General features: G+C 39.7%; 2 protein-coding genes across 7 annotated transcripts in view; one reads left to right on the top strand and one right to left on the bottom strand.

Annotated features, from left to right (window-relative positions):
- Positions 1 to 26,760, bottom strand: part of hfm1 (helicase for meiosis 1) — a 42,088-nt gene extending 15,328 nt beyond the window's left edge. The window contains exons 1-11 of one of the 3 annotated variants that reach the window (XM_059343874.1): positions 26,741 to 26,760; positions 6,430 to 6,589; positions 6,223 to 6,338; positions 5,560 to 5,875; positions 4,701 to 5,032; positions 4,221 to 4,262; positions 4,039 to 4,109; positions 3,143 to 3,275; positions 1,896 to 2,047; positions 1,716 to 1,793; positions 387 to 542 (exon numbers count right to left, since the gene is read on the bottom strand). In XM_059343874.1, coding sequence (XP_059199857.1) covers positions 387 to 542; positions 1,716 to 1,793; positions 1,896 to 2,047; positions 3,143 to 3,275; positions 4,039 to 4,109; positions 4,221 to 4,262; positions 4,701 to 5,032; positions 5,560 to 5,875; positions 6,223 to 6,338; positions 6,430 to 6,500 — 1,467 coding nt within the window. In that variant the 5' untranslated portion in view covers positions 6,501 to 6,589; positions 26,741 to 26,760. Of the gene's footprint in view, positions 1 to 386; positions 543 to 1,715; positions 1,794 to 1,895; positions 2,048 to 3,142; positions 3,276 to 4,038; positions 4,110 to 4,220; positions 4,263 to 4,700; positions 5,033 to 5,559; positions 5,876 to 6,222; positions 6,339 to 6,429; positions 6,590 to 7,441; positions 7,580 to 25,055; positions 25,114 to 26,740 lie in introns of those variants that run through there. The other 2 variants (XM_059343873.1, XM_059343872.1) reach the window with 2 other exon arrangements.
- Positions 9,457 to 27,686, top strand: znf644a (zinc finger protein 644a). Of its 4 annotated transcripts, none has more exons than XM_059343876.1 (6): positions 9,457 to 9,580; positions 13,514 to 15,980; positions 18,207 to 18,797; positions 19,652 to 19,777; positions 24,959 to 25,061; positions 27,408 to 27,686. In XM_059343876.1, the coding sequence occupies exons 2-6, from the start codon at positions 13,517 to 13,519 to the stop codon at positions 27,601 to 27,603; spliced, it is 3,480 nt and encodes a 1,159-aa protein (XP_059199859.1). In that variant the 5' UTR covers positions 9,457 to 9,580; positions 13,514 to 13,516; the 3' UTR covers positions 27,604 to 27,686. The 4 variants fall into 4 exon arrangements, with proteins under 4 accessions (XP_059199859.1, XP_059199861.1, XP_059199858.1 ...); XM_059343878.1 differs by lacking the exon at positions 9,457 to 9,580 and adding an exon at positions 9,809 to 10,029 and having other exon boundaries at positions 18,639 to 18,797; XM_059343875.1 differs by lacking the exon at positions 9,457 to 9,580 and adding an exon at positions 9,815 to 10,029.
- Positions 27,687 to 27,749: the final 63 nt, after the last annotated feature.

The raw sequence follows: 27,749 nt of genomic DNA, 5'->3' as shown, positions 1-27,749 counted from the left end.
CTATTGGCTGCTCTGCAAATACAGATGCGCGTGCATTTCCCTTCAGCTAACCGAAGCCAAAGGCTCAAGGGTGCAGCTAATTCAAAATCATGTTTATGTAGCTAGCTAGATCCTCAAATCACAGTATGTCACCTCAAAGGGCGTTACAGAGACAGAGAAGTCTGCAAAAAACACAGGACAGCGATTCTCACAGAAATGCCGACATAAGGATCACAGTCACAATCGAGAAGACTGAAATTAATTAATTGTAATTATTCAGGTTACTGTATCTGCATGCGTGTCTGATGGGAGGGGCTTAACGACAAAAAGATCATTGCAAGAGATATGTCCACATTGCCTTTTGAATTACTTTGTCCTAAACAAATGTCTCTCTCTGAGCCACTTACATCAGAGATGTTGGGTATAGTGGCTGACACAGCCACAAACCTCATAGAGAGGCTTGTCCCTGGATCCTGTGCCGTTCTGAAAGCATTAACGGCCTTCATCCTGCTCACAACAACTTCCAGCGTGGCACCACGGGTCGCATCCTTCACCACGTGAACCTGCAAGAACCAAATGTGTCATCTCAGAGTTGGCTTAAGAAACATCTTTTAGGTTCAACAGAGATTCAATTAAGTTGTCCTTTATCAATGTTTTCCATCATTAACATGAGGGGGTGCATCTCAGTTTGGAAAGAAACTAAGGTAACACTTTACTTGAAGGTATCGTCATAATAGTGACATGATAATGTCATAACTGTGACATGACACAGTCATAAACGTGTCATAAACATTATGTCGATGTCATAAACGTTTATGACTGCTGTCATTAAGTGTCATTCGGTTTTTGTCATGACAAGTTGACATTCCTTGGGTTGTCTTGATTATGACAACTTGTGTACTGGATTGCTGCTCCTGAACCCTTCCTCCAATTTAGTGTACTGTAAATAGTAGTGAAAACAAAAAAAAAGAAAATATTGTCATATGTAATTGTATCTGTCAGTTTATACTTCATGATATGTTAATGACAAATCAAAATGTTATCACTTAACTTGAGGTCAAAGAATATCTTCATTACAGCGTCATAATGGTGTCATGACAGTCAGTTTTGGGTATCTTGTCGGTATTCTGTCAAACATCTAGAATTGGTCTGTAACTTTGCACATCTAATTATAATAATCATTATGCCAACTCGCCATAAACACAAATATAGAAACATATTTTGTTTATGTCAAGTTGCCATGACAAAGACATTTTGTGGTAATGTCACTTTGATTAAAGTCAAGTTGTCATAATCAAGACAACCCAAGGAATGTCAACTTGTCATGACAAAAACCGAATGACACTTAATGACAGCAGTCATAAACATTTATGACATTGACATGTTTATGACATGTTTATGACTGTGTCATGTCACAGTTATGACAGTATCATGTCACTATTATGACAATACCTTCAAGTAAAGTGTTACCGAAACTAAATAGACAGGTTGTGTGCATGCTAATAATATATAGTAGCAGAACATGATGTACTATAATTTTTAAATGGCTGACCTTGAGTGAAACAAAGTGCTGAGGGCAGAGGCTAATGATGTACCATTACGCAATGTGGCATAATAAAACACACTGTAGACAGTAGATCTTCTGGTACATGAGTGCACAGTGAGCATCCACCATTATGCAGGCAGATGAGACAATATGAAGACTGAAACATGAGCCTGTGAACAAAACATCTGACCTCATCGATAAGGAAGAGCCTGACTAGCTGCAGCAGACAGTTGTCCTTCCATTTTCTTGTCATGCTGTCCCATTTTTCCTGTAAAAAAGTTAAATAAAACATTTTGTATTCAAGTGAAACTTCAGATCACAATTTTATGTTTCATTCTTTGATGCATTTGTGTAATTAAGTGTCACACACAGGTGTGGTGAGGATGATGTGGGAGTCCTGAATCTCAAAGAAGTCATCGATCTCTGTGTCGCCCGTCAGCTCTTTACAGTTCAGACCCAGAGGACCAAACTTCTTCTTCCAGCTCTCAAAGCACTGACTGCAGAGAGCTTTGATCGGGGCCACTGGCAAGATCAAACAGAGCATATTTTTTACAAGACAGATCTCTGCACCTCAGAGAAAAATATCAAAACAATCTGAAAATATTCACCAAATAAGAATTCACCAGGCAAGCCAGAAGGAAAATGTTCAAAGCATGTTGTTGTGTGACTTTGGTGAATCCAAACTAACCCCTTTAAATCACCAAAGTCACACAACAACACAAACAAGCTAACCGATCAAGGCAGCATTAGACCAGCAACTCCTGTGTTCTGTGAGGTAAAAATACTGTTTTTGTCAAAGGATTTTGGTGGCATTGACAAGAGCAAAGATGGACAGGACTGCTTAGTTTCATCGTCAGAAAAGGGCTGTCTGGTGAAGCAGTAAAAATATTCTAAATATACCATACACTTAACATGATAATGATTATTTTAGGTGGGCCTTTTTTTACATGGCTAAAATATGTTTAGCTGCTTCCCCACAGCAGCACATTGCTTAGCATCCGTGTCTGCTTATCTAAACTGGGGGCATGCCAATCACTATCTACTGTACGTAACACGCTGTGGGTAAGAACCTTGTATAACCCCACTTCAAAACATCCTTACTACAACTTTATGCATTTCATTTGGTACAAGGATTTCTTTCTCCTGCCTGAATTTTGATACAGCACAGACTTTGTTCACATTGGCACTGGTATAAACAGAAAAGTAACACCAGATGTGCATTTTTAGTTTTGTATCAGTTATAAATGATGCAAAAAAAAAATCCTGTTCTGTTTTTCATGTCTTGGGAGTAAAGAAAATATAACACTGTTTCAGGAATTCTTCTAAACCTTTGAGTATGAATAACTTCCCCTAATACTGAGACTAGAAATAAAACTTTTTTTTAGATTGAAAGACACATATATTGTGATTCTTAAGAATTACACAAGGACAAATCTACTCAGAGGAACGAAATAACCTATTAAAGAACCTACTAAGTTATGGAGCTGATCTCAATCACAGAGCAGATACATGTATTAATTCTAACTTTTATCACCACTGCAAGATATGGCATGGCCTTAGCGGAGGTCTGCCCTTCTAATTGGTATAATAATAGGGTCAACACAACATTATGCTCACTGTAGACTGCTTTGACATTGCTCCAGGGCTCTGAGGTCTCCATTAACAGACGGATGATGGCCAGCTCAAACAGCACTGTTTTACCAGATCCAGTAGGAGCACAGGCCACAAAGTTCTTACCCGTGTAAAGAACCTGAGGACAAAACAAACAAAATGCACTCCAGGAATCACAGTTCACATCTTACAGGCAGTGGCAGAATGCAACTAAGTACATTTACTCAAGTACTGTACTTAAGTACCATTTCCACACACTTTATACTTCTACTCCACTACACTTAAGGGCAAATACTTGCACTGCATTTAGCTGCCAGCGTTAGTTATAAGTTACTTTTCAGGTCAAGATTTAACATAAAAAGAAAAAAATAAAGAAATAAAAAATTGATCAAATTAAAATGATTATGCATGTTTATAAATTAAACCACATAAACATATATTAAGTAGTTAAAATTACCCATACCTGGACAAGAGTAAAAAAATAAAAAATAATATTACAAAAATATATTTGGAATATACACTGTCGCCTATACAGTTGGAATATATATATATATTTTTTTACCTCTTTCCATGAAGTGATTGTGACTATGTGTGTCTGAAAACAAAATTATCCCAACTTTTGTATAATACAATCTGAGTGGGGCCATTCTGCAAAGGGAGTACTTTTACTTTTGATACTTTAAGTACCTTTTGATGCTGATACTTTTGAACTTTTACTGAGGTAAGTAAGTTTTGAATGGAGCTCTTTTAATTGTAGTGGAGTAATTTCAGTGTGATATTAGTACTTTTACTTAAGGGATCGGAATACTTCTTCCACCACTGGTTATAATAAGATGATGAAAACTTTCATGTTATTCATAATTCTCAGCATTCTGTTTAAAACGGCTTTCAAAAATGCTTACGTCATCAAGTGCCTTGGATTGAACGTAGTTGAAATAGGGGAACTCGTTGAAGACAGATCTGAACTTGGCTGCTGTGTTAGCGCGGTTCAGGAAATCAGACCACATCACTTATGAAATTCCATTCTGGCAGAATTCAAACACTGTCTAATATTGTGTTAACTTACACAACAACAAAAGGATACAAATTTCAGAAACAGGTCGTAAAACTCCGGACTCTGAGGAACCTAAAATGATCACAATGAAAAAAAAAAATACTTTCATTTTTAGTCACACTCTCACTGAATCCACTCATTCCACTTTGATATTTATATGAAATGTTTCACATTTTATAGGGCATTTTATGTTGTAGTGCATGTAAGGTAAAACTGAAATTACTGTAGACTCCAAAGGTTTATGCTGTTATTGTTTAGAGCTTCTACTGTTTCACAATTCACCACCTAGTGACCAGCACGTTGCATTACAATGGAGCGGTCAATGAGGGGAGCTCACCTCATTTCACCTCATCACACCCAAACACAATGTGGCAGCTGCTGCCATGGCAAGACAGGGGCATGCTCATTAGCTGCAGCACGTTACAGAAGCTATATGAGTGTTATTTGGTAAACCAGTCATAGACTGTGAGCACAGCGGCTGCCTGTGATTGTGTCAGTGCAGTGCAGCACCTTGTATGCGAAGCGGCTGAGGCGTCATGGGCGGAACGAAAGCTCTCTTTGTGCCCTTGTCCTGCATCTCAGCATGTGCCGCCTGCTGCGGGGGTCGGCCACTCGCTGCAGATGAGCCCAGAGAAGGGGGTGAGAAGGGGGGCTTGGGGGAGAAAGGAGGAGCTGCCTGGCTAACTGTCGCTCGCGGCGGCTGAAGAGGAGGAGGCACTGTCGCCATGGTAACCGGACTGAGAAAAGTTTGAGGTCTGGATGCTGTCTGGCTGCCGCTGCCTCTGAGGTCATCTGTGTGTGACGAGTCACCTCCACTGTTCAACACCTGAACCTTGAACAAGCTGTTGTGGGAGGGAGGGGAGGATACAGAGGGCATAAAGAATTGATAGAGGAGGAATGTAGAACGAAAGAGGGAAAAAACTATTGTTGGTGCTGCAAGCTTGAAGGCTGATTTGAAGAAACAACAGGAGGATGGTTTAGCATCTTTTCACGTGTTTCTTATGTCCACTGATGCGTAAAATTAAGCCTCTTCATGATATACTGATAAGCATTTAATAGACCACAGCAATTTGAGGGATTTAAGAGTGAATCAGCACTACATTAGAATTTTCAGGAGCAAAAACTGGAAACATTGGCTTTAACATTATGAATCATATCAATCCTGCTAATTTGAGCAGGACTGGTGTTTTTTTTTTTACTTTTTACAGTCTCAAGGCCACATATCAATCTGTGGCTGTTAAATGCTTTGAAATTAGAAAACTTAATGCCCTCAAGAGATGAGGAGAAAAATGCACGACGGGGAGACAAGGTGTACATGCATATTAATTCACAACGCAGATGTAATTTTGAAAAAATAACTGACACTTGCCTTCTTCGTAGAGGTGGGCCTTTGCTGCAGTCCAGAGACAAAAACCTCTTGCCGATGGCTGCATGAGCAGAGTCCTGTGGGGTTTCATCCCCACTTCTGCCACTCTGACAGGAGGCACCCTGAGAGTAATCCCTGAACCCTTCACCTCTCCAAAGGCCATCACATCTGCTGGTGCTACTGCTGCCACCCAGGGTTTCCTCAATCTCTTTCTCATCATTGTAATAACTGTAAGGGCTGTTGATTTTAGATGGTAAAAGCTTAAGGTCAGCTGATCCTTTAAAAGAAGGCAGTAGTGTCTTGGGTCTCTGTGAGAAACCTGTGAGTAATATTGAAGAGGGAGAATGTTTCATCAAACAAAGTTGTTGACCGCTGTAATTTCGTGCCTTTTTCTGACGTGATTCACAAAATGAAGGATGATAATTTGGCAAATATATATACCGTATACCATTCCAGTTGTACTAATTATTGTGAGAATATATCATACGACACTGATCCGTTTTTTAATGCCAGCCTAGGAAAATTGGGCAAGCTTTCAAGCCTATTCAAGCTATCGTGTCAGTGAGTCACACTGTTAAATTTAGTAGGGCTTCAATAGGCCAGAAACTGAGCAGTTTACTCAAGTCAAGTGAAAAGGAATTCACCCTAATCCAGAGCACAACATACTGTATAGGGTAGAGAGAGACTCTGCCTCCTTCTGCATATCCTGAGTGGCTGGAACCTGAGAAAGAGATGGAGGCACTTCCAGCTGCCATGGGCTGACCTCCTGGTGCAGTGGTTTTCTGTCCAGTGAAAGCCAGAGGGGGAAAAAAAATATTCAGCTATCAGAGGAAGAACAGAGAGGGACAACTTGGGACATCTCTCTATACTCACACTTTGTGGACAATGGGTTTCTCAAAAAACAGATTGTCCAGGGACAAGGTGCAGTCATCAGAGTCCAACATTTGATCAGATATGTAGGCACACACACATTTCAATGCAAAGTGGGGCAATATCAGTCAGTTGATATGGGCCTTGTTTGAAGACATCAGGCCTAAATGAAGAAAACAAGAGATACTTATATTGGTGCACTAATACATATTTTTTTTGCCTATGTAATAATAATGATACTAATACATGTTATTTGTAATGCACTTTACATCATACATTTACAAAATCTCAAACTGCTACAGTGTCAAGAGTGAAAAAAAAACAAAAAAACAACAATGAAAACATGGGATAAAAACAAGGATGACAGCTAATGAAAACTTAAACACTAGCAAAATGTATTTATGTGGCTGAGAGAAGCTATTGTTGCTGCAGGCTTGAAAGCTTTTTTTAACCTTTGTTTCGGTCTGCTGCAACAAGACAAACACGAAAAATAGTTTACCATATTTTAATTTTTCTATCATGAAATATACCAGGACACAAACACCAGGCCTTCAAAAAAAAAAAAGAAATGTCAATTACATAATAATTAAGCAGTGTATTGATTGAAACTATTAGAGAAAATCATCACTAGAATACATTTTTGGACGTTTGACATGACACATTTAATGTTAGCTTTAGCATCTAATATAGCTTCCTATAGATATGTAAGAACTGAATAATTTATGAGTAGCCAAGATGGTGAAATAAGATATTTGAAAAAAACTTTCGCATTATAAGTGATATTGGTAAGTATTTCACTATAAAACACATTTTTTGTAGCAATATTTTCGGGCTTTGCTAGCTTTAGCTAAAGAGTTAGCTTTTGAACAACCAACTAGCAGCATTCAATTCAAATATGAAGACTAACGGTTAGCTAACAGCTGTCAGTTAGTCAGTTAGTGTGTTAACTAAGCAGTTAAACAGTTTCACAAGGGCCTGCGTGGCAGTTAAATACTAATTATCACGCGGTACCTACCTGTGATAATGATTAAACTCCCTCCAGAGTTACAGCGTGGAGCCCTACTGTAAATTTACCTCTAATGTTCTGGCTGTAAACTCCACGAGGCCAGTTTCAGTTTGATGATGATATACCAAGTGAAACTGGAGACAAGGTCAAATATGTTTTGTATAAAATTAAAGAACTGGATGTAAACCTCTTATATGTTATATTTGCAACCTGTGTTCACATTTGCAACATTTAAAATTCTATATTGAGCATGGTAGTGTTCTGAAAGTAAAAAATAAAATAAAATAAAAAATAATAATAAAATCACATTTTATGTTGGACTAAATGACCAAAAAAGAACACAAAATGACCAAAAAAAGACACAGAATGTCCAAAAAAGACACAAAATGACTAAAAAAACAACAACAAAAAGACACAAAAGGACTAAAAAACAACAACAAAAAGACAAAAAATGACACAAAAGGACCAAAAAAGAAACAAAATGACTAAAAAACAACAAAAAGAGACAAAAATGACAAGAAAAGACACAAAATGACCAAAAAAAGACACAACAGACACAAAATGACCAAAAAAGATACAAAAAGACACAGATGACCAAAAAAGATTAAAAAAAAGACACCATAGAGTTAACAACATTAGTGATTAGCACATTTCACCTTAATGTACTGTACCTATATTTTATTAGTAAAATATGAGCTGTAGCTAAATGTTCCCATCAACATTTATAAGTAGGCCAGCTATAACAGATCGTCACCCTGTTAAAATAATCGCCAAACTCATTTTTCAAGTTTTGCAGGAAACTTCACCAAAAGTGTAACATATGACATTTATTTACATATCATATTATATATCATTTCACGCAAAAAGGATATAACAAAGGATGGCTATTGGCATAGTAATAACACTGTGTGTAAATTATGTAACTTAAGAGAAATAAATGACTAAATGATGGCAACATGAACATGCCTTTGTGACTTAAGCAAGATATGGTAACAATTTATTTTGAAGGTGTCTACATAAGAGTCACATAAGCCTGTCAGAAACATGACATGACAAGTATGATGAGCATTAATGTTACTTCAAAGTGTCATTAATGTTCATGACACATCTCGTGTCATGTTGATGACACGCTCATGTCACTCTTACGTAGACACCTTAGAGCAAAGTGTTACCAATATTAGTGTCAACGATAAAACACTGATAAACTAAACTGATAACTAAACAATCTCCCTCTAGCTCTTCTTTGCTGGGTTCTTATCTGATGCCTATGAATGTGGCAAATTGTCAAAGAAGTGATGATGTTAAAGGGGTAAAATCACATGATCTGATCAACTGAGGATGTAGGTGATTTTACCATAGGTGACCGGTGTCATGAGGAGATGATTTAGGCAAAAAAAATTATAATTTGACAAAAACTGATTATTTTAACAGTGTGACGACATTTCACCTAAAAGTACTGTAGCTAGATTTTATTATTAAAATATGAGCTGTAGCTAAATGTTCCAATCAACATTTATAAGTAGGCCAGCTAGATGTTCACTGTGGAATAAATGTCAGTGTTTGTGGAGCGTGTGTTAAAATTTTTGTCAAATTCAAGCACTTTTTAAGGACTTTCAAGGTCCATTTTTAAGCTTTTCCAGTACCTTAAACGGTTGTTAGTTGCATGTTTTAGATGAGTACTTACATGCTAAAAGGGGTAATTTCACTCAACCATACCAACAGTGATGGTCTTACGCTTTTAACAACCAAAAGTACAGTTTGCTACTCTCAATATTCAATTTAGTAAGTTTAAGTTGAATTGAAAATGTGATAATCTATAGTCAGATTGCACGAGAAAAACAGTAAGAATTTCAAGCATTTTCAAGCACTTTATCCAAAATCCAAGCACTTTTCAAACCTTGAAAATACAACATTAAAATTTAAGCATTTTCAAGGATTTCAAGCATCCGTATGAACCCTGAGTTTATTCCCGAGGCTGTGAATAACTGCCGAGGCTGATCACCAAAGCAACAAAGACCTGCGAGAAGACAACCATGGGGGATAATGGTAACATCTCTCATGTGTTGGCATACAATTCTTGTCTGTGCGTCAATGACAAGTTAACATAGCAAAACTAAGTGTGCTCCCTGAAAGAAAGAAAAACAAACAGTAAGTGAAGTTTCAATTTATTTTATCAATTAAAACGGCGATTAACCGCCATCAACCTAGAAAAAATCTGCTACTCAAAGGAGATGGTCATTAACTCGGTTTTTTTATGCCTCCTATCTGGAATGAACCATTACGAATCTTTCGGGGGGGGTATGGCGGCGACTCGTATCATTTCGCGACGAAATGATGCGAGACGCTAACTAGCGTAACTTTTTCTTTTGAAGCTGTTTTTTAAAGAGGCGCACAATTAAACGTAGTCACTGGAGCATGTAATTGTTATTTTACCGTGGAGCCAATTTTATGTACTGTTACCCTTACAAAAGAAATGATCTGTCCCACACCAGACCACCACGGAAAATGGCGACTGTGAAATAGATGGAAGACGAAAGTAAGAAATTATTCAATGCAGCGTTTAAATTGTGCCCTGTCTCCATCCGCACCGCTCGGAGGTAACGTTTGTTTGTTTTTGATCATTTTATTGACGTGTATAATGAGTAGCAAGGGACGATTGTCATTAGCTGTAGTTTAGCCTGAGGAATAGGTTTTGGTATGGAACAGCCTTAATGGAATGGTCTGCAGCTCCAGCAAGCAGCATCCAACAACACAGCGTGATATAAACGCAAAAGAAATGCAATGATACCATTTCAGGACATCGTATTAATAATCCAATTTGCTCTGCATGCTGATACCTTTGAAAACATATCTCAACTACTGTGGGTTAGCAGATAACTGAACTACTGTGTTGAAAGTTTCAGCTCTGTGCAAAATCCACAACCGCTCATCAAAAGCCATTTACGAGGTCCATCTCTTTGCAGTTTCGGTGCTGCTATGTAGATGTTAGAAACACGTCTTTCTGCCACAAGAGCTTTCGTTTGGTATGATACTTTTATTGCCCTTCAAATCCCAGACCTCTTACTCCTGCGACCTTGTAGCGTTATAAATGGCCACAATTAATCATCTAAGCAATGTGTCAAGTTTATATTGTATTTGGCTATTCATTTTGTAGTCAATGATTTCTGATTGATTCAAAAAAGCTAACTCTGGTGACATTGTAAGTAACTGAACTGTTTACTTGAACCATCAAACAAACAAATTCTAATAACCAAGAGCTATCTATTGAAAAATAGCACTTAAACAATAGGTGAGATTCAAAATTGGACTTGTCAAAGCCTAAATTGCCACTGAAATTTGCTAAAGCATGCTTAAAGTTGTACTTTTTCCAATTTACACGCAATTTTGACGATATATATTGCTCAAATTTCTATAGAGTAGCCTAAATTGTTCTATATTATTTTTTTATTGCAATGTTGAAAAACCAGCAGGCAATATTTACTACATTTAGACATTAGCTTTGCGTTCTGATCTTTGCACACGGGAGCAAATACCCAATTCTTTGCTTTATCGCTCGGATGCTAATGTGTCAGGGAACCGTGAAAAATATATTTTATAGTTTCCTAATAACCAAGCTGAATTTACAATCACATAAGACAAAGACAGTCACAACAGTCAGTCACAAGTAATCGTTCAAGCTCTATTTGCATTTTAAACCAGGCTAAATTTTTAAGCCATTCTAGCAACTTCTAGTGGAGGCAAGAGTCATTACACCTTAGAATACAAAAGTGCTTATACAGTGCAAACAATCTTAGGATAATTTTGCTGTTCCGGACCGAACTGACATAAAAGAACTATAGCACCAAAGGCAGACTGCAGCTCTGATTGCGTCTGGCCAAAAGTTGCACTTGAATTCACCACAAATACCCCTTTTTGACCATGCCAAAGCCCTTGTTCTAGTGCCTGTGCTGGTTCGCAGTTGGTTCAACTTGCTAACCTTCTCAAAACATGTCATTACGTCTCTGCGTAAGTCTCTGCTCTCTCTGCAAGCGTAATAACAACAATAGCGGACTACATCGTCTCTTTAAATGTTCCTCCTGGCTTTGTGAGCCTACGTTGACATCCAAGCACACCGTGTACACCTTTGTTCTTTGTTTTATTCTTGATCGATAGGAACTGCGATTACGTTCTTATTAACACGGAACATAAGGTGTTGATGTTAGACATTGTTGTGAGCTAATGTTAGCCCACTGACGGTAGCCTGCTAGCGCTAGTCCGTATTAATCACATTTCAGTTAAACAAATGCAATAAAGTTAATGATACACATTTAGTTGGTCTCGCTGGTCATGCTAATCCCAGCCCCTGACGTAAGTGGTTCGTGGTTCAAGACAAGCAAAGAGTTGGTGCCGCTCTGGAACCAGTTTTCCTGTGTGAGAGTTGGTTCTTTGGCAGTCGAAAAGCAAAGAACTGGTTCAAGATTAGGCATCAGCTCCAAACTGGTCCCTGGAACTGCCTTGGTTGGAAAGGGGTATTTGTGTCCTCCACGGGCCACTGCTTTGATTTCGCGTCCATGGTGAAGCTTAAAGATGGTGATCACAACGTTTTCATTGGTCTTGTTGGTCACAATAATCCCACCCCCAGCCCCTTGCATAAGCGGTACATGGTTCGAGATCAGCAAAGAGTCGGTGCCGCTCTGGAATCAGTTTCCTGGCCCTTGAACGGCCTTGGTCGAAAAGGGGTTAAAGACTACAGCCAGCTACCATAAACTGGTAGCAACACCTCTGACGGCTCCCAAAATTGAAGCCAAAGCATCTCAATTGCCCCCTGGTGGCTTGCTAGCCTGGGTATACCCAGACTGCCTTGCGCGCTAGAATTTAATTTCGAGCCTCCAGGCGGTCTGGAAACCACGGCAGTTTCTTAGCCCTGTTTTGGGGATCCAATCACAGAGCGGGGAGGGACGGTGAGGCGATGACGCGTACTACTCGGCACTTGGAAGCTTTCCGGATCCAACATGGCTGCTGCAGACGCGAAACTCTCTTTAGCTGTAGATGGTGTTTTAAATAGTTTAGAGCGAAAGTTGAAAGGCGAAAGGTCTCTCGGCGGCTCTGGTGTTCCCCGACTGGTAGCGAGATCACCAGTAGCGGGGCTATTAGCGCCGCACCGGCGGTCTCGGCGGCTCGTTGCGCCAAGCCGGCGAGACCGTCGGTCACCGCCGGTGATCTCGCTCCGAGCCGGGGGACAGCGGGGCCACCGAGAGACCCGCAGCAGCTTGTTTGTTGCCCATAAAATCAGTGGATGTGTGTGGCAGAATGACATGAGGGGGAATAAAGCGTGAAAATAAATAATCTTTCAGAAAGCGAGAACTGGAGAAGCAAAGCAGCAAACAACACTCTCTCACAGACACACCCAAAACAAACATCCATTTCTGTTGCTCTACTACGTCATCTGGTATAACTGATCTGATCTCTGGCTAAGAGCTACCTACAGACGCTTTTGATAGACATTTGTTATTGCTATTGACAGCCCAATAAACGGCTCCGGAGGATCGTAAACCACACCTCCTCTACGGAGAAATGAACGGCAGATGTCCAGACCTAATCTCAAATGAGATTTGGTCTGGTGTTAGCCAGGCTAGTGGCTTGCGGCAGTATGGGTCATAATCCCACCTTTTCCATGTTAGTGAATGGGTATTTTGTTAGCAAAGCCATTTTAGGTGCAAATCTTTTGCCATTGTAAATGGTAAACAAAAAACTAAATTGTAATTCAATTATTGCACAGTAGGTTTGCAAAGTTGACATTTTTGCCTGACTGTGGCAATAGAGATATTATGGGGTGTCTGTTTTCAATCTGAATGTCAGTTTACATTATAAAGCTATCAAGGCCAAACCCCATGGCCACAAAGGCATGGCAAAAGCCGCAATTATGTTTTAAAGTGTTATCTTTACAAAATGAAAAAACATCGAAAAGCAACAACTCTACCAAGATCAGTTATTGCGCAGGGTTAGACAAGCCTATGCTTGAAGTAACAAAGGCTTAAATTTAACCCTTGGGATGCTTGTGGTTGAGGAATATCTAAGAAGGCTTTCCTTTTCTTTTTTCAGGTCATGGCAGCTGAAATGTCATGTCTGACAGGTGTTGATGAAGATGACAAAGATGCAGATCCTGAGATCAATGCCCTCACACTCCTGCAAGAGCCAGTGAGAATGGCACAAGAATCATCATCTTGCACTGATTCTTTTGGCAAGACTTCTCTGAAACAAAACAGTGTCCTCGATGTTCTGTCAAACACAGATATGTTGTCTCCGGTTGGCCTGGGAAATGGACCTTCTTCACATCAGGCTACACAAGCCCATGAACTCAACAGCATCTCTACAGAGAAAGAGGAGGCAAAGAGCATCACCCCTCTAAAAACTGTGCAGGAACTTGACACTGGAGGAATTTGGGGCTTTGATGTAGATTCACCTGAGAACTCATTGGATAATTTTAGTAGTTCCAGTGAGCTTCATTGGGACCCTCACAAAGAGTTTATGCAGTTTCTGTGGGACAACCATGGCGATTCCCCTGGTGAGGAGCCTAAAGATGAAGCCCCTGCTGCCAACAGCCAAAGGAGAAGGAAACGGAAAATGGACATGGTTGTCATGGTGGACCCCTCAGAAGACCTTTACCCTGATCTGAGCCACAAGTCATCTGAGGACTTGTCTGATGCTGAAGACCAAGTAGACTCCATTGCTCTCAGAAAAGTCAGAAATTCAAGAAAGTTCTCCCGTTCCCAGTCACCACCAACAGGGAAAGTTTCAAAGTATCCCAATGGAACTGTAAAGGCCATCAAGGAAATTCTTTACAATGCACCTTCAAGAAATTCCCATGAAAACAGTATAGGTCATGGACTTTCACCATTGAAGGGGAGGCTCACCATAAATTCTCATTCGGAGGAGAAGCCATCATGTTACCCTTGTTCCAAATGTAAGCTCATTTTCAAAAAAGAGCATCATTTGCATCGTCATATGAAGTCTCATGTTGACTCTCCGAATATTTCGCCAAAGCCTTTTATATGCCGAGAATGTGGACAGTCCTTCAGACAAAGTGCTTCTCTTATTGAGCACATGTCCATGCACAAGGAGAAAACCACAAGACTCACTGAAGAGATCAAAGGCATGAATGACAAGAAGAAAGATCAGAAAAAGAAGCTTTTCTGCCCTCAGTGCCCATTTGTGACAAACTGCCCAAACACGTTTGTTCAACATGCGAAAACACACGAGAAGGACAAGAGAAAGTTTAGATGTGACAAATGTAGCTTCAGGACTCTGAGTGAGAGTGATCTTAGGAGACATAACATTATGCAGCATACTGTTATTACTGTTCGAAAGCAGATCCAGAATGAGGACTCTGAAATATACTCCTGCAACAGTTGTTCTTATAGAGCTTTTAGCAAAACTGTTTTTAAGAATCACCTTCTCCGGCGCCATCAGCAAACTATTGAGGAATACGAGGCTGCACAGCGTAGTGAGCAAAATGCACAACCATCTAAGGAGCAGCATGTGCCTATTAGAAAAACTCCTGAAGAAGATGCAGAGTTTACGTCTAAAATCTCAATAAAGAATCTGATTTCTTCTAAAGGAGCCTGTTCACCTACTGAGTCAAATGACATTTCAGACCTATTCAAAAATAGCAAGCTCAAGAGGGGTCTCAAGTCTCAATCAACAGAATCAAAGCTTGACAAATCCATTAATGTTCTTCTGTCCCGACAAAGACATGGAAAGAAAACTGCAGAAGAGAGGAAGGAAAGCAATAATTGCAGCACATCTGTGCAGGATTCCGAAGGAGACAAAGATGACTTTGATCAGTTGCCAGGAACATTCACAGTAAAGGTTGAAGATTCAGCTTTGGCTCCTAATGGCCATAAGATGCCATCGAGTGCAGCTGAAGGAGATCAGACAACTTTCAGAAAGTCACCGTCCAAAAGGAAGATGTCCATCCCATATCGGAACACCTCAGACCAAGACTCATGCTTCATCTTACCAAAACCTCTGCCAAGTCCCAAGAAAATTAACCAAGAAGAAGAGATGTCAGACTATGAAGAAAAAGACATTTTTCAGTTTGACGATACAGATGCCAACACTAACCTTTTCGACGATGGTATCAAGAAAGAAAAACAGAACATCATTTATACCTATAGTAGAAGAATGTCTATGAGGGGTGCTCTGCAGGCGTCTAAAAGGCTTTTTGAGAAAATAAAGACTGAAGAGCAAGAGCAGTCTGACCCTGAAATCAAAGAAGAATGCATAGAAACAGAAGTCTTTCAAGAAACCTTTGACTCCCACCAAATACCATTGAGTGAAGACTTCACAGAGGATTTATCAGAGTTGGAATCGGACCGCAAGAACTGTCCATACTGCCCAGCCGTCTTTGAGTCGGGTGTTGGATTGTCCAATCATGTCCGAGGGCATCTTCATAGGGTCGGACTGAGCTACAACGCACGCCATGTAGTGCCTCCTGAGCAAGTGGCTTCTCAAGACAGGAGGCCACGAATTCGACGGAAGATATCAGCCCTGCGGAGATTGAAAAAAGGTAAGAGAAACTTTATTACAACTTTGGTTTATCTTATGTAATAAGATTTTTGAACATGGCATCATCTCTAAAAATTGGTCAACTGAGGCAACAAAATTTGGGGGTCAGACAGTCAGGTTGGTAAACAATACCCAGATTAGTCAGATCCATAGGATTAGAATTATGGATAGAAGGGACATATCAATTTCAATCAACATAGCAGAATGGTTAGAGTGGCAGCAATTTTTATTTGTACCTATGCCAATGAAAAGAACTCTGACTGTTGTAGCATCTACCGATCATATAAACAGACTTGCAGGAAGTAACAAACACGCTAAGGTGAGCAGCAGTGAATGATCAAACGTGCCGCTAAAGAGTAATTTTGGGATATAATTGCTTAATATATCTATTGGCAAGTTATCAAATTACATTAATTAATGCAACATTACAAATAATTGGGTGGGTTTTGTTTTTCATTTAGCGAACCTACAGTACAAGTCACGTCTACAACTTACCTACATAAATGTGAACAGCTGGACGTGTGCATTTGTTATGATTACTTACGATCAAAAACTAGCGAGTGGACAACTTTGCTAGCATAGCCAAACATCCAGCAAGTGCAGCAACACAAGACATGGCAAGCCAGCAAATATTACTTACTCCTCCAACTAGAGGCTGCATTAGACTTTTACCACGCCATCACTTTTTTAATGTCAATATCACAATAAACAGAAAAAAGGTGAAACAAGCTCCTCCTTCATCATCCACTGCACCAATCCCTCTTTTTCCCCTTGTTTATCAACACCATCACCATTACTGTGCTTTTAAAGAAACCTCGTACACTCAGCTGCCGTGACATTTTTGCTACTAATTAACCGTAGTTAGCTGTAGATTCAGCTGTTGATTATCGCTGCTCCAGCTCCTCAGACAGAGAGCTCACAGTAACATAAACACTGTGGAGCTTTGAATATCAGAACTGCGTATTCCAACAGCGCTCCATCACTCAGAGCTGATATTTAAGAGCGTACAGAGCCGACCAATGTGTTAGCTGAAGCCAACTGGACAACAAGGTTTTGCTTGTGAGCCAGACAAGACTATACAACGTTATAGATAATTAATATGCACACACCACCTGCTGGACGGGTGTGAATTATATAAATTGGGGTAGATCACCTCAGTTTTCTAATCCATCAAAATGCTGGAAGGCATTCAGAATTTTTTATTAATTTAAAAAAAATCTGTCAATGATGGAAAATATTAGGTTAACGCGACCACTGTGTCTAACAGCAAGAAAACCAATTTAGCATCTGTCTACAAACTTTTATTCTGGGAAATGCTCCTAAAAGCCAGTCCGAGATTTATTATTGTCCCTAGCATCTTGCTGAAAATCTCCTCCTCCCCTCTGTCCAAAGCTCCTTGCTTTGCTGGACGCGTAAACATGGACCCTCCCCGATGCTCTGAGCAATCCCTAGCAACACAACTCACTGAGCTAACTGACTGCAGCTGCAGTTAGCAGCAGTTAGGGGTTAGTTTTATTTTGACAAGAACAAGCTTTCTGTCCATCAGGAAACTTTGTCAAACACGAAGAGTCCAGGCAGAGCAGCCAGTTACATAGACATTAGAAAACAAAGAACTGTCTTCACAGAATTTTATTTTGCTGTCTCTGTCTCAGAATCTGCCGACACACTTTAGGACCTCACTGACATGTGTTGTCACCAGAACAGCTAACAGTAATTGACGTTTTGTTTTGGACCAACAAACGGGCCACAGCCAACGGTGCAATGTCCCTTCTACAATATTCTAATTCAATGGTCAGATCTGTTCAGATGAATAAATAAGAGCAACAGTGAAATCTTAACTGACTTTCTAAGTCAATTATTACCTTATGTACTTGGCATAGTTTTGCTCACTTAGTTCTTTCTATGAAATTAAAGATTAATAAATTACTACCTCCAAATAAGGTTATCTATTATTCCTATTCTGGAAAAACTCACCTTGTTGGTAACCTGTATGATTGTATGTTGCCGCATTGGACCTCTTTTTAGCCATGTAGGCACGTTTTAGACCTCAGCATTTTTTTCTGGTGAGCTCAAGGTTCTAATAACCAATAAAACCAGTGGACAGATCAGTAAAATTAAAACCCAACTGAGTTAAAACTGTAATTTTCCATCATATGCACTTGAATTTAAAATTCATACTTTTATTGTACAAGGTTTATGTTTCTGATTTTCTGTATGGTTTTTTCAGCGTTACAGCTGGAGTCAGAATCTGAGACTGTGAAGAGCATTCACTCCTGTCCATTATGTGGGGACTCATTTGATAACAGGACTGGGCAGTCCAACCACATACGAGGCCACCTCAAAAAACTTGGTAAAAGCTTTGCAACAAAAAACAAATCCCCATTATTTTTACTGAGAGAGTTGATGCGCGACAAGAAGGAGTTCCAACGAGCACTTCAAATTCTGGGAAAGAGACGGAACCATTTTCAGTACGGTGCTTCACCAAAGCTGTCCAGTGTTGATCGTTTCACGCCATCACCCGTTGGAATCCCTAAAATTAATTCTATTTCAAGTGTTTGCACTGATGACCGACCATTGATGCCCACATTTTCTTTAGTGGAAATGGAATCTGAAAAAAGGCAACTCGAGACTAAATTTGATGTTAAAAATTCACTCTCAGGCACAACTGCCTTGATAGGAATTCTGAAGAAGAGGAAGTGTCAGGAAGACGGCAAACTAAGAGGATCCTCTCAGCTGTCAAGAAACATAGCAGTTTCTTCATACAGTGAGCACAGTTCGGGATCAAGAATTACATCGTCACTGCCAAAGTCAACATGCGGTAAGTAACATCCTCATAGTAGTAACCAGTAGATATGTTAGGTAGACTGGTGGAAGTGGAATTCTCCAGAAGTGTTTTAATTTCATACAGGATGCAGAATCCTGTAATCCATGTTATAATGTTATAGACAACTTACTATTCAAAAATACATGTAGTTTTTATATAAGAAAATAGTATAGATAAAAAAGGTGCATTTTGTTACTTCTTTATACTTCATATTTCCATGTCAACATGTTTGCTGATTCAGTTGTTCTGCAATACAATATTGGTCTGACGCTATTATCATGTTTGTGTTGAGGGAAGATTGAGGGAATATAAACCAGGTTACGGGTTAAGTAAAAAAATAAATATAAGACAAGTGCATAACCTCACCTGTACACAAAAAAGTGGACAAATGTCCTTCTTCAGCCTTTCAAAGCTTTTAAGAGTTAAAAATTACACTCTAAAACTCCCATTGAGACATTAACATCTACAGCAGCAGTTTTGAAGCAGAAATCTGGATAACCATTGTGTTGTTAAAGTGAGGTGTCATCTGCATAAAGGCATAGAATGACATTGACCTCTGATGTGTCCAATTATGTGCACATAATAATGCATAAGAAAATCATTTTGTCTAATAGCAGAATAGTAGAAATTGTTCATAGAGACTATAAGATAGAGCAAAGAAATGAACATGTCTATACATTTCTTAATCTTACACTGAGGAACTTTCACACATCATAAAAGTGCCACACAAAGGGGAAAAACGAGCCTGTCATAACTAGAATTCAACACCACACTAACGCTAACAAATAGGCATGACCATATCATGTTTTTACCAATTTCTTTGTCTTTGTATTTTTGTCTATTTACAGAGAAAGGTGAATTCAACAGGAAGGTGTGCGTCCATTGCAATGCAACTTTCCACAGTGGAGTTAGCTTATCTAATCACCTCCGGGCATATGCAAAACGAAAAAGGAATGCCTTAATTGAGGGAACAAGTAAGTGCCAGTAACAGTTGAAGTCGAAGACAGAAATCAAACATTCACTGCAAGAACACAGTAGCAGTCTAATTACCCGCAAGCACTGTTTTGATGTGTTAATTATTTTCAGCGAGTCAGATTTATTTTTTCAAACTGTGCCTGAGTGAAGATGTGACCATTGCCCAGGAAATTAAAACTTTCGTCTTGTGGCTTGTGTCTTGTGACGTTTAAGTTAATCTCCGCAGAGACCTGATAGTGGTTTCTCTGGCTTGGTGATGCGTTCCAATGAAATCAATTGGCAGTATTTGGGAGGTAGGAAAACCAGTGAAGATTCATCCTTGTTGCTGTACCAGCAACTCAACCTGGATGATACCTCCTTGCATTCAGCAGGATCCAAGTATTTGAGCACTCTAGCAGTCTAGAGTTTTCAGAACAGCCCCTCAGCCCAAATTCTAAAATTTGTCAAGATTGGCCCAAAATTGTCAGTGTGACAATATAAATGGGTCTGCCCTTTGGCACAGAAGTAAATGGAATATCTAAGTTCTTTAAGGCACCATGAGTAGGATTGTTCTAAACACTGTAACCAGTGTCATATGAGGTGGAAGCTAGGGAAGCTCCACTGAATTCTCTGAGACACAAATACTGGCTGCATCCCAATGTCAAGGATCCTTCCTTGGTAGGATCCTTCCTTCATAGTCCAGTCCTCCAGAGGCGAGGCCAGAATCCTTCCTATCACTGGTGTAACGCACAAATGGAACAGCTTTCCGAGTGTGCAGCTGTGCGTCATTGCGTAATTTCACGTCCTGCTTAAATTCAGCGCTGCAATTTAAAAACCAGTTCACGACATGGATGTGGCTTTGGCATCAGCACTCTGACACGTATTTGTGGAAATGGAAGAAGATGCTTTAAGGTTGAATCTCCACGATTTAGCAAGTAAAAGCCACAAAGTGGATTAAACCTGAATATTTCATTGATCCTGGCTGAATTTGGCTGCTACTAAGTTTCATGAAAGCAGCGGCCATAACTCACCATGGAGTTGTGTTCTGTGATTTTTTTATTTTTTTTAATTTTTTTTTACAGTAGAGTATAATAACAGTTATTTATAAATATAAATAAAGGATAATAGCGAACTGTCATCCCTGTTAACACAATATACAAATGTATCACTTTCTGCATGGAAATGAGTATACTTTGCACGTAGTACATCATCTGACGCATATATATGAATTAACAATTAATAACTGTAGCAACTGAGACGGCATCAATTAACTGAACCGGCAATGTATCATGGTGACGTTTATCATCTTTTAGCTAAATATACTGTCGTCTGTTTGTGCATATGATTTGCTCGACTTTGAACACAAGTTTTGTAAGTTATGTGATAACAAATATTTAGTGTAAACCAAAAATACTTCTATATTTAAATTCATATTGCACAGCCGGTGTCGCTGTTTCTTCGCTCGCCATTTTTAAATCTCCCGTTAGACCGGTGTGCGCAAGGCATTATGGGTACGCGGGGCGCACGGAGGACGCCTTGTAATTTGGGCAAAAGAAGGACTCTGGAGGATCCTGGACTTTCGGACAGTCCTTCGGCAGATGTTGATGACGTAGTATCCTTCAAATTCAGTTTGAGGATCCTTCCTTGACATTGGGATACAGCTACAGTGTCTATTACCTAGCTAGAATGGTGCTGTTAAAATGTTGTGTCCACAAACCACAGCTGAAAAATCCTACTCATTGTTCCTTTGCTGATAGAAGAATACAAGAATGTTTGGCATAATATCATGAACAGTTACATATTCCAAGTTAATTGACAACACAGTATCAACATAAACTTTTCATGGATGAATACCCAAAGACCAACACAAGAATCATACCTGTCGCTATCAAATGTCTCAGCATTCAGAACTGCGGCAGCTCTGGAGATCCAATCCAGTTTTGCAAATTTGCATCCAGTATCACAGTTAGTGAAATGGAGATCACCTGAGTGCAGTTGATGTGTGTCAAGTGATTGTAGTATAAAAACATCTGTGTCTGGGAGGTCCAGTCTCTGGTTCATCACTATTCCTGCTACAATTGCAATACGAAGACAAAAGAACACTCCGAGCAACTCAGATGAAAGATCATTGAAAAGTATAAGTCGGGAGATGGCTACAAAAAAAAATTAAATCACTGGACATCCCACAGAGGACAGTTTAATCCATCATTAAGAAATGGAAGGAGTATGGCACTTGTTTAAATCTGCCTAGAGACAAACACACCATCTCCAGCGTGAAGCATGGTGGTGGCAGCATCATGCTCTGGGGATGCTCCTCAGCAGGAGGCCCTGGAAGGCTGCAGGGCCAGTCTTCTTCTTGCCCGGTCACTCAGTTTGTGAGGACGGCCAGCTCTAGGCAGATTTAAACAAGTGCCATACTCCTTCCATTTCTTAATGATGGTTTAACTGAACTCTGTGGGATGTCCAGAGAGTTAAAAAAATTTTGTAGCCATCTCCTGACTTGTGCTTTTCAATTATCTTTTATCGGAGTTACTAGGACTGTTCTTTTGTCTTTGTATTGCAATTGTAGCAGGAATAGTGATGAACCAGAGACTGGACCTCCCAAACACAGATGTTTTTATACTACAATCACTTGACACACATCAACTGCACTCAAGTGATCTCCATTTCACTTACTGACACACTGTTGCCATCAACTAGCTGGAACTCTGTTGAATTAGGTCAGTGATTTTAAAGGGGATGGATACTTTTGCAATCATTTATTTTACCTTATGTATTTTTAATTTACTGATACTATTTTGTAAAAAACTGTTTTCACTTTGATATCAAAGAGGGTTTTTTTGCAAATTCTTTTTTAAAAGGCCAAATTATATTGACCATGATTTCATGTGTAAAAGCAACAAAAGTGTGAAACATCCAAGGGGGATGAATACTTTTTATAGGCAGTGTATTCACCCCCTTTAAGTAACTGACCTAATTCAACAGAGTTCCAGCTAGTTGTGGCCAGCAGTGTCACAGTTAGTGAAATGGAGATCACTTGAGTGCAGTTGATGTGTGTCAAGTGATTGTAGTATAAAAACATCTGTGTCTGGGAGGTCCAGTCTCTGGTTCATCACTATTCCTGCTACAACTGCAACATGAAGACAAAAGAACACTCCAAGCAACTCAGAGAAAAGATCATTGAAAGGTATAAGTCAGGAGATGGCTACAAAAAGATTTCTAGCTCACTGGACATCCCACAGAGTTCAGTTAAATCCATCATTAAGAAATGGAAGGAGTATGGCACTTGTTTAAATCTGCCTAGAGCTGGCCGTCCTCACAAACTTAGTGACCAGGCAAGAAGAAGACTGGAGAAGGAGGCCACCAAGACACCTACGGCCACTCTGAAGGAGTTACAAGCTTCAGTGGCTCAGATGGGAGAGACTGTACATACAACAACTGTTGCCCGGGTTCTTCACCAGTCGGAGCTGTACGAGAGAGAAAGAAAGCTCATCAAATCTCGCCTGGAATTCGACCAAATGCATGTGGGAGACTCCAGGGCCAATTGGAAGAAGGTTCTTTGGTCCGGTGAGTCAAAAATGTATCTTTTCTGGCTATCGGACTAGACACTATGTTTGGCGAACACCAAACACTGCACATCACCACAAACGCACCATCTCCAGCGTGAAGCATGGTGGTGGCAGCATCATGCTCTGGGGATGCTCCTCAGCAGGAGGCCCTGGAAGGCTGCAGGGCCAGTCTTCTTCTTGTCCGGTCACTCAGATTATTTCTTAATGATGGATTGAACTGTCCTCTGTGAGATGTCCAGTGAGTTGGACTATCTCCTGACTTATACTTTTTATTGATCTTTTCTCTGAGTTGCTTGGAGTGTTCTTTTGTCTTCATGTTGCAGTTGTAGCAGGAATAGTGATGAACCAGAGGCTGGAGCTCTCAGACACAGATGTTTTTATACTACAATCACTTGACACACATCAACTGCACTCAGGTGATCTCTACTTCACTAACTGTGACACTGCTGCCATCAACTAGCTGGAAATCTGTTGAATTAGGTCAGTTACTTTAAAGGGGATGAATACTTATGCAGTTATTTACTTTACCTTTTATATTCTATACTAATGTACATTATTTAAAAAAAAAAAAAAAAGTTTGCAAATTCTTGTCAAAAAAGCCAAATTATATTGACCATGATTTCATGTGTAAAAGCAACAAAATGATAAAACATCCAAGGGGGGTGAATACTTTTTATAGGCAGTGTACATGGCTGGCTAGTTAGCTAGCTAGCTTGCCAGTCTCTCTAACTGTGTGCTCTACTTCCAGCAACATGGTCTCCTAGTAGTGGAGAGTGGGGCAGATGGACCGCTAGACCCAGCACTAGTGCTGCTCATCAGCCTGCTGTTTGGCTCATTTTGTTTTGTAACCAGTAAGGCATGAAAGCATGATCGAATTGACAAGCTAGCTAAATGGTGGGCAGCTGATTAGTTGGCTAACTAGCTCATGCTTCCACATTGGAAAGTTCTGGAGGCAAATTGTACCTTCCCACCTGTACCTGAGTGAGCTGCTCACTGTTTGTTTTTGACAGATTAAATCAATTCACCCCCACTTTATAGGTATGGCAGCAGACATCTGAGAGCGATACCTCAAAATCTCCGCAGATAAAGCCAAAACTGTCTGGAGTGCCAGATACCACAAGAGGTTGTGAAGCCCGAATCATAGTTATAATTAGTGTACCGGTGGTTATTTGTGTCCTCCCCAAGGTAAGGATCCAGAAGGGTGTCAGTAAGTGAGATTGCAGAGATTTTAATTTTAGAGCTCGGAGGGGGCATCTGTGGGAGGAACGACCTCTGGCAGGAAGCCTTAAGGGTTTACTCTACTTGCAGGCACAGATTATCACATATATTGGGCCTTGAGTCTTAGCTATACTGGATTGGCCATTGCAGACGAGACAGAGCCAGACCATTCACCATAATGGCACAAGGCCAAAACATGAGTATGAATAGAGCGATGGTTTATCATGATTAGACATCTCAACTGACTGATTCAATAAACTAACTAAAATGTACAATCATTGGAACATCATGTAACAACATCCAAACCATGCACTGGTATATGAGACTTTGTGTCTAGTTAAAATATTAAATTAGGAAGGCTGTACTATAACCCGGAAAGTAGTGCTGTAAATTAATGTAAATTCTGCGTTCCAGCATTTGACTGTAAAGCAAGAAGGCACCGCTCAAGGCCCGGCCCAAAGAAGAAGACACTGCCCTTACCACAAACTCCAGAGGAAATGTACAGACTCACCTGCAGGTAATGCTTCTATTCTGTTTATAGCATACTCTTTTGTAATGGTGGAGAATATTGCCTCTGCTGTCCAACAGACTTCAACAGTAATTGTTGCCCTGAGCAACAAGATTTGGAATGCTTTCAAATGTTTGTTGTGGTCTATTTGCTTCCTGCCAACCTTTTTTTCTTTTATTTATAAAACAAAAACTGCCTAGATGACTGAGAGACCTATTGTCATGGATGCACTCCAAAAATGGTGAAACTGGGGGTGGAATTACATGTTACAAACAAGCATGTGATGATCTTGGGGTGTAAAATAACAACTGAACTAGTACTGGGGCAACTAAATATAACAAAGGCAGCAAAACAGCAGAGGCCATGTTAAACATTGGCTGCACATACTGTTATAGAAAGTGGACAATGAACCACAAAGTTCGCAACATGGACAAGGCATGTTATTAAGTAAAGTTTATTTATATAGCACTTTTCACAGATAAAATCACAAAGTGCTTTACAGAAGATAAAAAGAAATAAATAAGATGGGGGAACATAAGACAATTAAAACACAATGAAACATAAAATGTATAAAATAATATGTACAATGCATGGTGGTCATCCAAATGCCTGTCTAAAAAGATAGGTCTTAAGGTGATTTTTAAAAGAGTCCACAGAAATAGCAGACCGAAGGGGGAGAGGCAGAGAGTTCCAAAGTTTGGGTGCCACATATTGAAATGATTGATCACCACGTGTTTTTTTTTTTTTAAAGATATTTTTTTGGCCATTTTTCAAGGCTTTATTGATAGTGAGACAGATAGAAAGGGGGTGACAGAGGGGAGGACATGCGGCAAAGGGAGCTCAGGCCGGATTCGAACCCGGCTCCGCCGCAGCGAGGACTGTAGCCTCTGCACATGGGGCGCCTGTGTAACCCACTACGCTACAGACCACCCGTTCACCATGTGTTTTAAGACGGGTACATGGAACAGTACGTGTTTGACCTAAGAGACTGAGTTGACAGATATGGGTGAAGTAGTTCAACAGTATATAGGGCAGCCTGACCATGCAATGCTCTGTATGTGAGAGTAAGGATTTTAAACTTAATCCTGTATGCAACAGAGAGCCAGTGAAGAGATTTCAGGACAGGGGTGATGTGACTTGTGACCGTCAAACTGGTTGTCTTTATAAGTATCAATAAATATAATTTATTTTATACAGTTTAAGTAAAACTGTTAAATCTTAAAGCCATGTGTGAAACTCTTTAAACTTTCCTGTAGTGCTTCAGGGATAATGTATTCTTGTAGGTGGTCCCAAAAATGTCATGGTTCCCTTTCCATTGGACTGGATTATTGCAGAAAACAAGCTCTTTGGAAAACCAAAGTTTATGATACATTTTCTTCAGCAAGATGATCAAAAATGAACAAATTTTATGATTTTTTTTAAGCATAAATACAATCGCTAACATTAATTAAACACTAACATTAGGCTATAAACGAACAACATCACGGCTTCGTTAATTTGTCATCACCAACGCTGACCTGATGGTGATGGTAGTGTTAGCAGCAGTGCCTGTAGTCTCATTTAGCCAACTGTCAGCAACTTTTTTTTTTTATACATTTACGAGCTTTAAAATTCACCAGTGGGGTATTTGCTGACATATTTGATATTGACGAAAACATGAAAACCACAGAATTATGTTAATCACTGACCTTAAATCAGGACCAACCATTGAAAAACCCCAATTGACTTTGAGGCGAGGAAGTAGAAGGGGAACACATTTCTGGGTTTTATGACTCATTCCTGCAACGATGTGTAGTGCACCAATGAAAACATTAAAATTCTATCAATAGGAAGTGAATTCAGTTCATTGTCGGTGTATTTCTGTTGCTACAACAGCTGTTGCCAGAGGCATTATTTTGTCATGTTGCCCGTCCATCCATACAAATGGAAGGACTTTAATCATTGTAATACGTCACATGGCAACAGATGGTGACTTAACAGACATTTACAGGTGCATCTCAGTAGATAGAATATGATGGAAAAGTCCATTTCCAGTAGTTAAAGTCAAATAGCCCCAACCAAGTATTAAAATAATTTTTTTTAGAATATTGAATAGACACTGAATTTTAAGTCTTCATTAAATGTAAGCCATAATCATTATAAATAGAAGAAATGAAATAAAGTAAGACATGAAATGTTTCATTCTTGGTTATGGATCTTTATAATGTGTTATTTCCACTGTCTGAATTGAATTACTGACATAAACTTCCTATGATATTCTAATGTATTGAGATGCACCTGTATTTATGCTAGCATGGGTAAAAAAAACACTGTTGGTATACTATTATCATCATCAATCTCTTCTTCTTTTAACAGGTTCTGTGACCTCGTCTTCCAGGGTCCCTTGTCGGTCCAGGAGGACTGGATTAAACATTTACAGAGACACATTATGAACACTGGTGTTCCTCACACTGGGCTAGGTATGGTAGAGATCACCTCACTGCCCACAGACCCCCCGACCCTCAAGACTGACCAAGACAGCTCTCTGACAGCCACACATGCTGCCTCATGAAGCCAACGGGGACCTTTTTAGATTTCACTAGACTGTATGTGTATGTACATTGGATGTTCTTTCACTTTTTTTTGTCAATTAAATACTGGCCAAAAGTACAATATTGCTCAATGACGGGAGATGTTGTACATGTTTGGACATTCGGA

The sequence above is a fragment of the Centropristis striata genome, chromosome 11, assembly GCF_030273125.1.
Source record: "Centropristis striata isolate RG_2023a ecotype Rhode Island chromosome 11, C.striata_1.0, whole genome shotgun sequence".
Classification (NCBI taxonomy): domain Eukaryota; kingdom Metazoa; phylum Chordata; class Actinopteri; order Perciformes; family Serranidae; genus Centropristis; species Centropristis striata.
The sequence above is the reverse complement of the archived record's forward strand: the minus strand, read 5'-3'. Positions and strand labels throughout refer to the sequence as shown.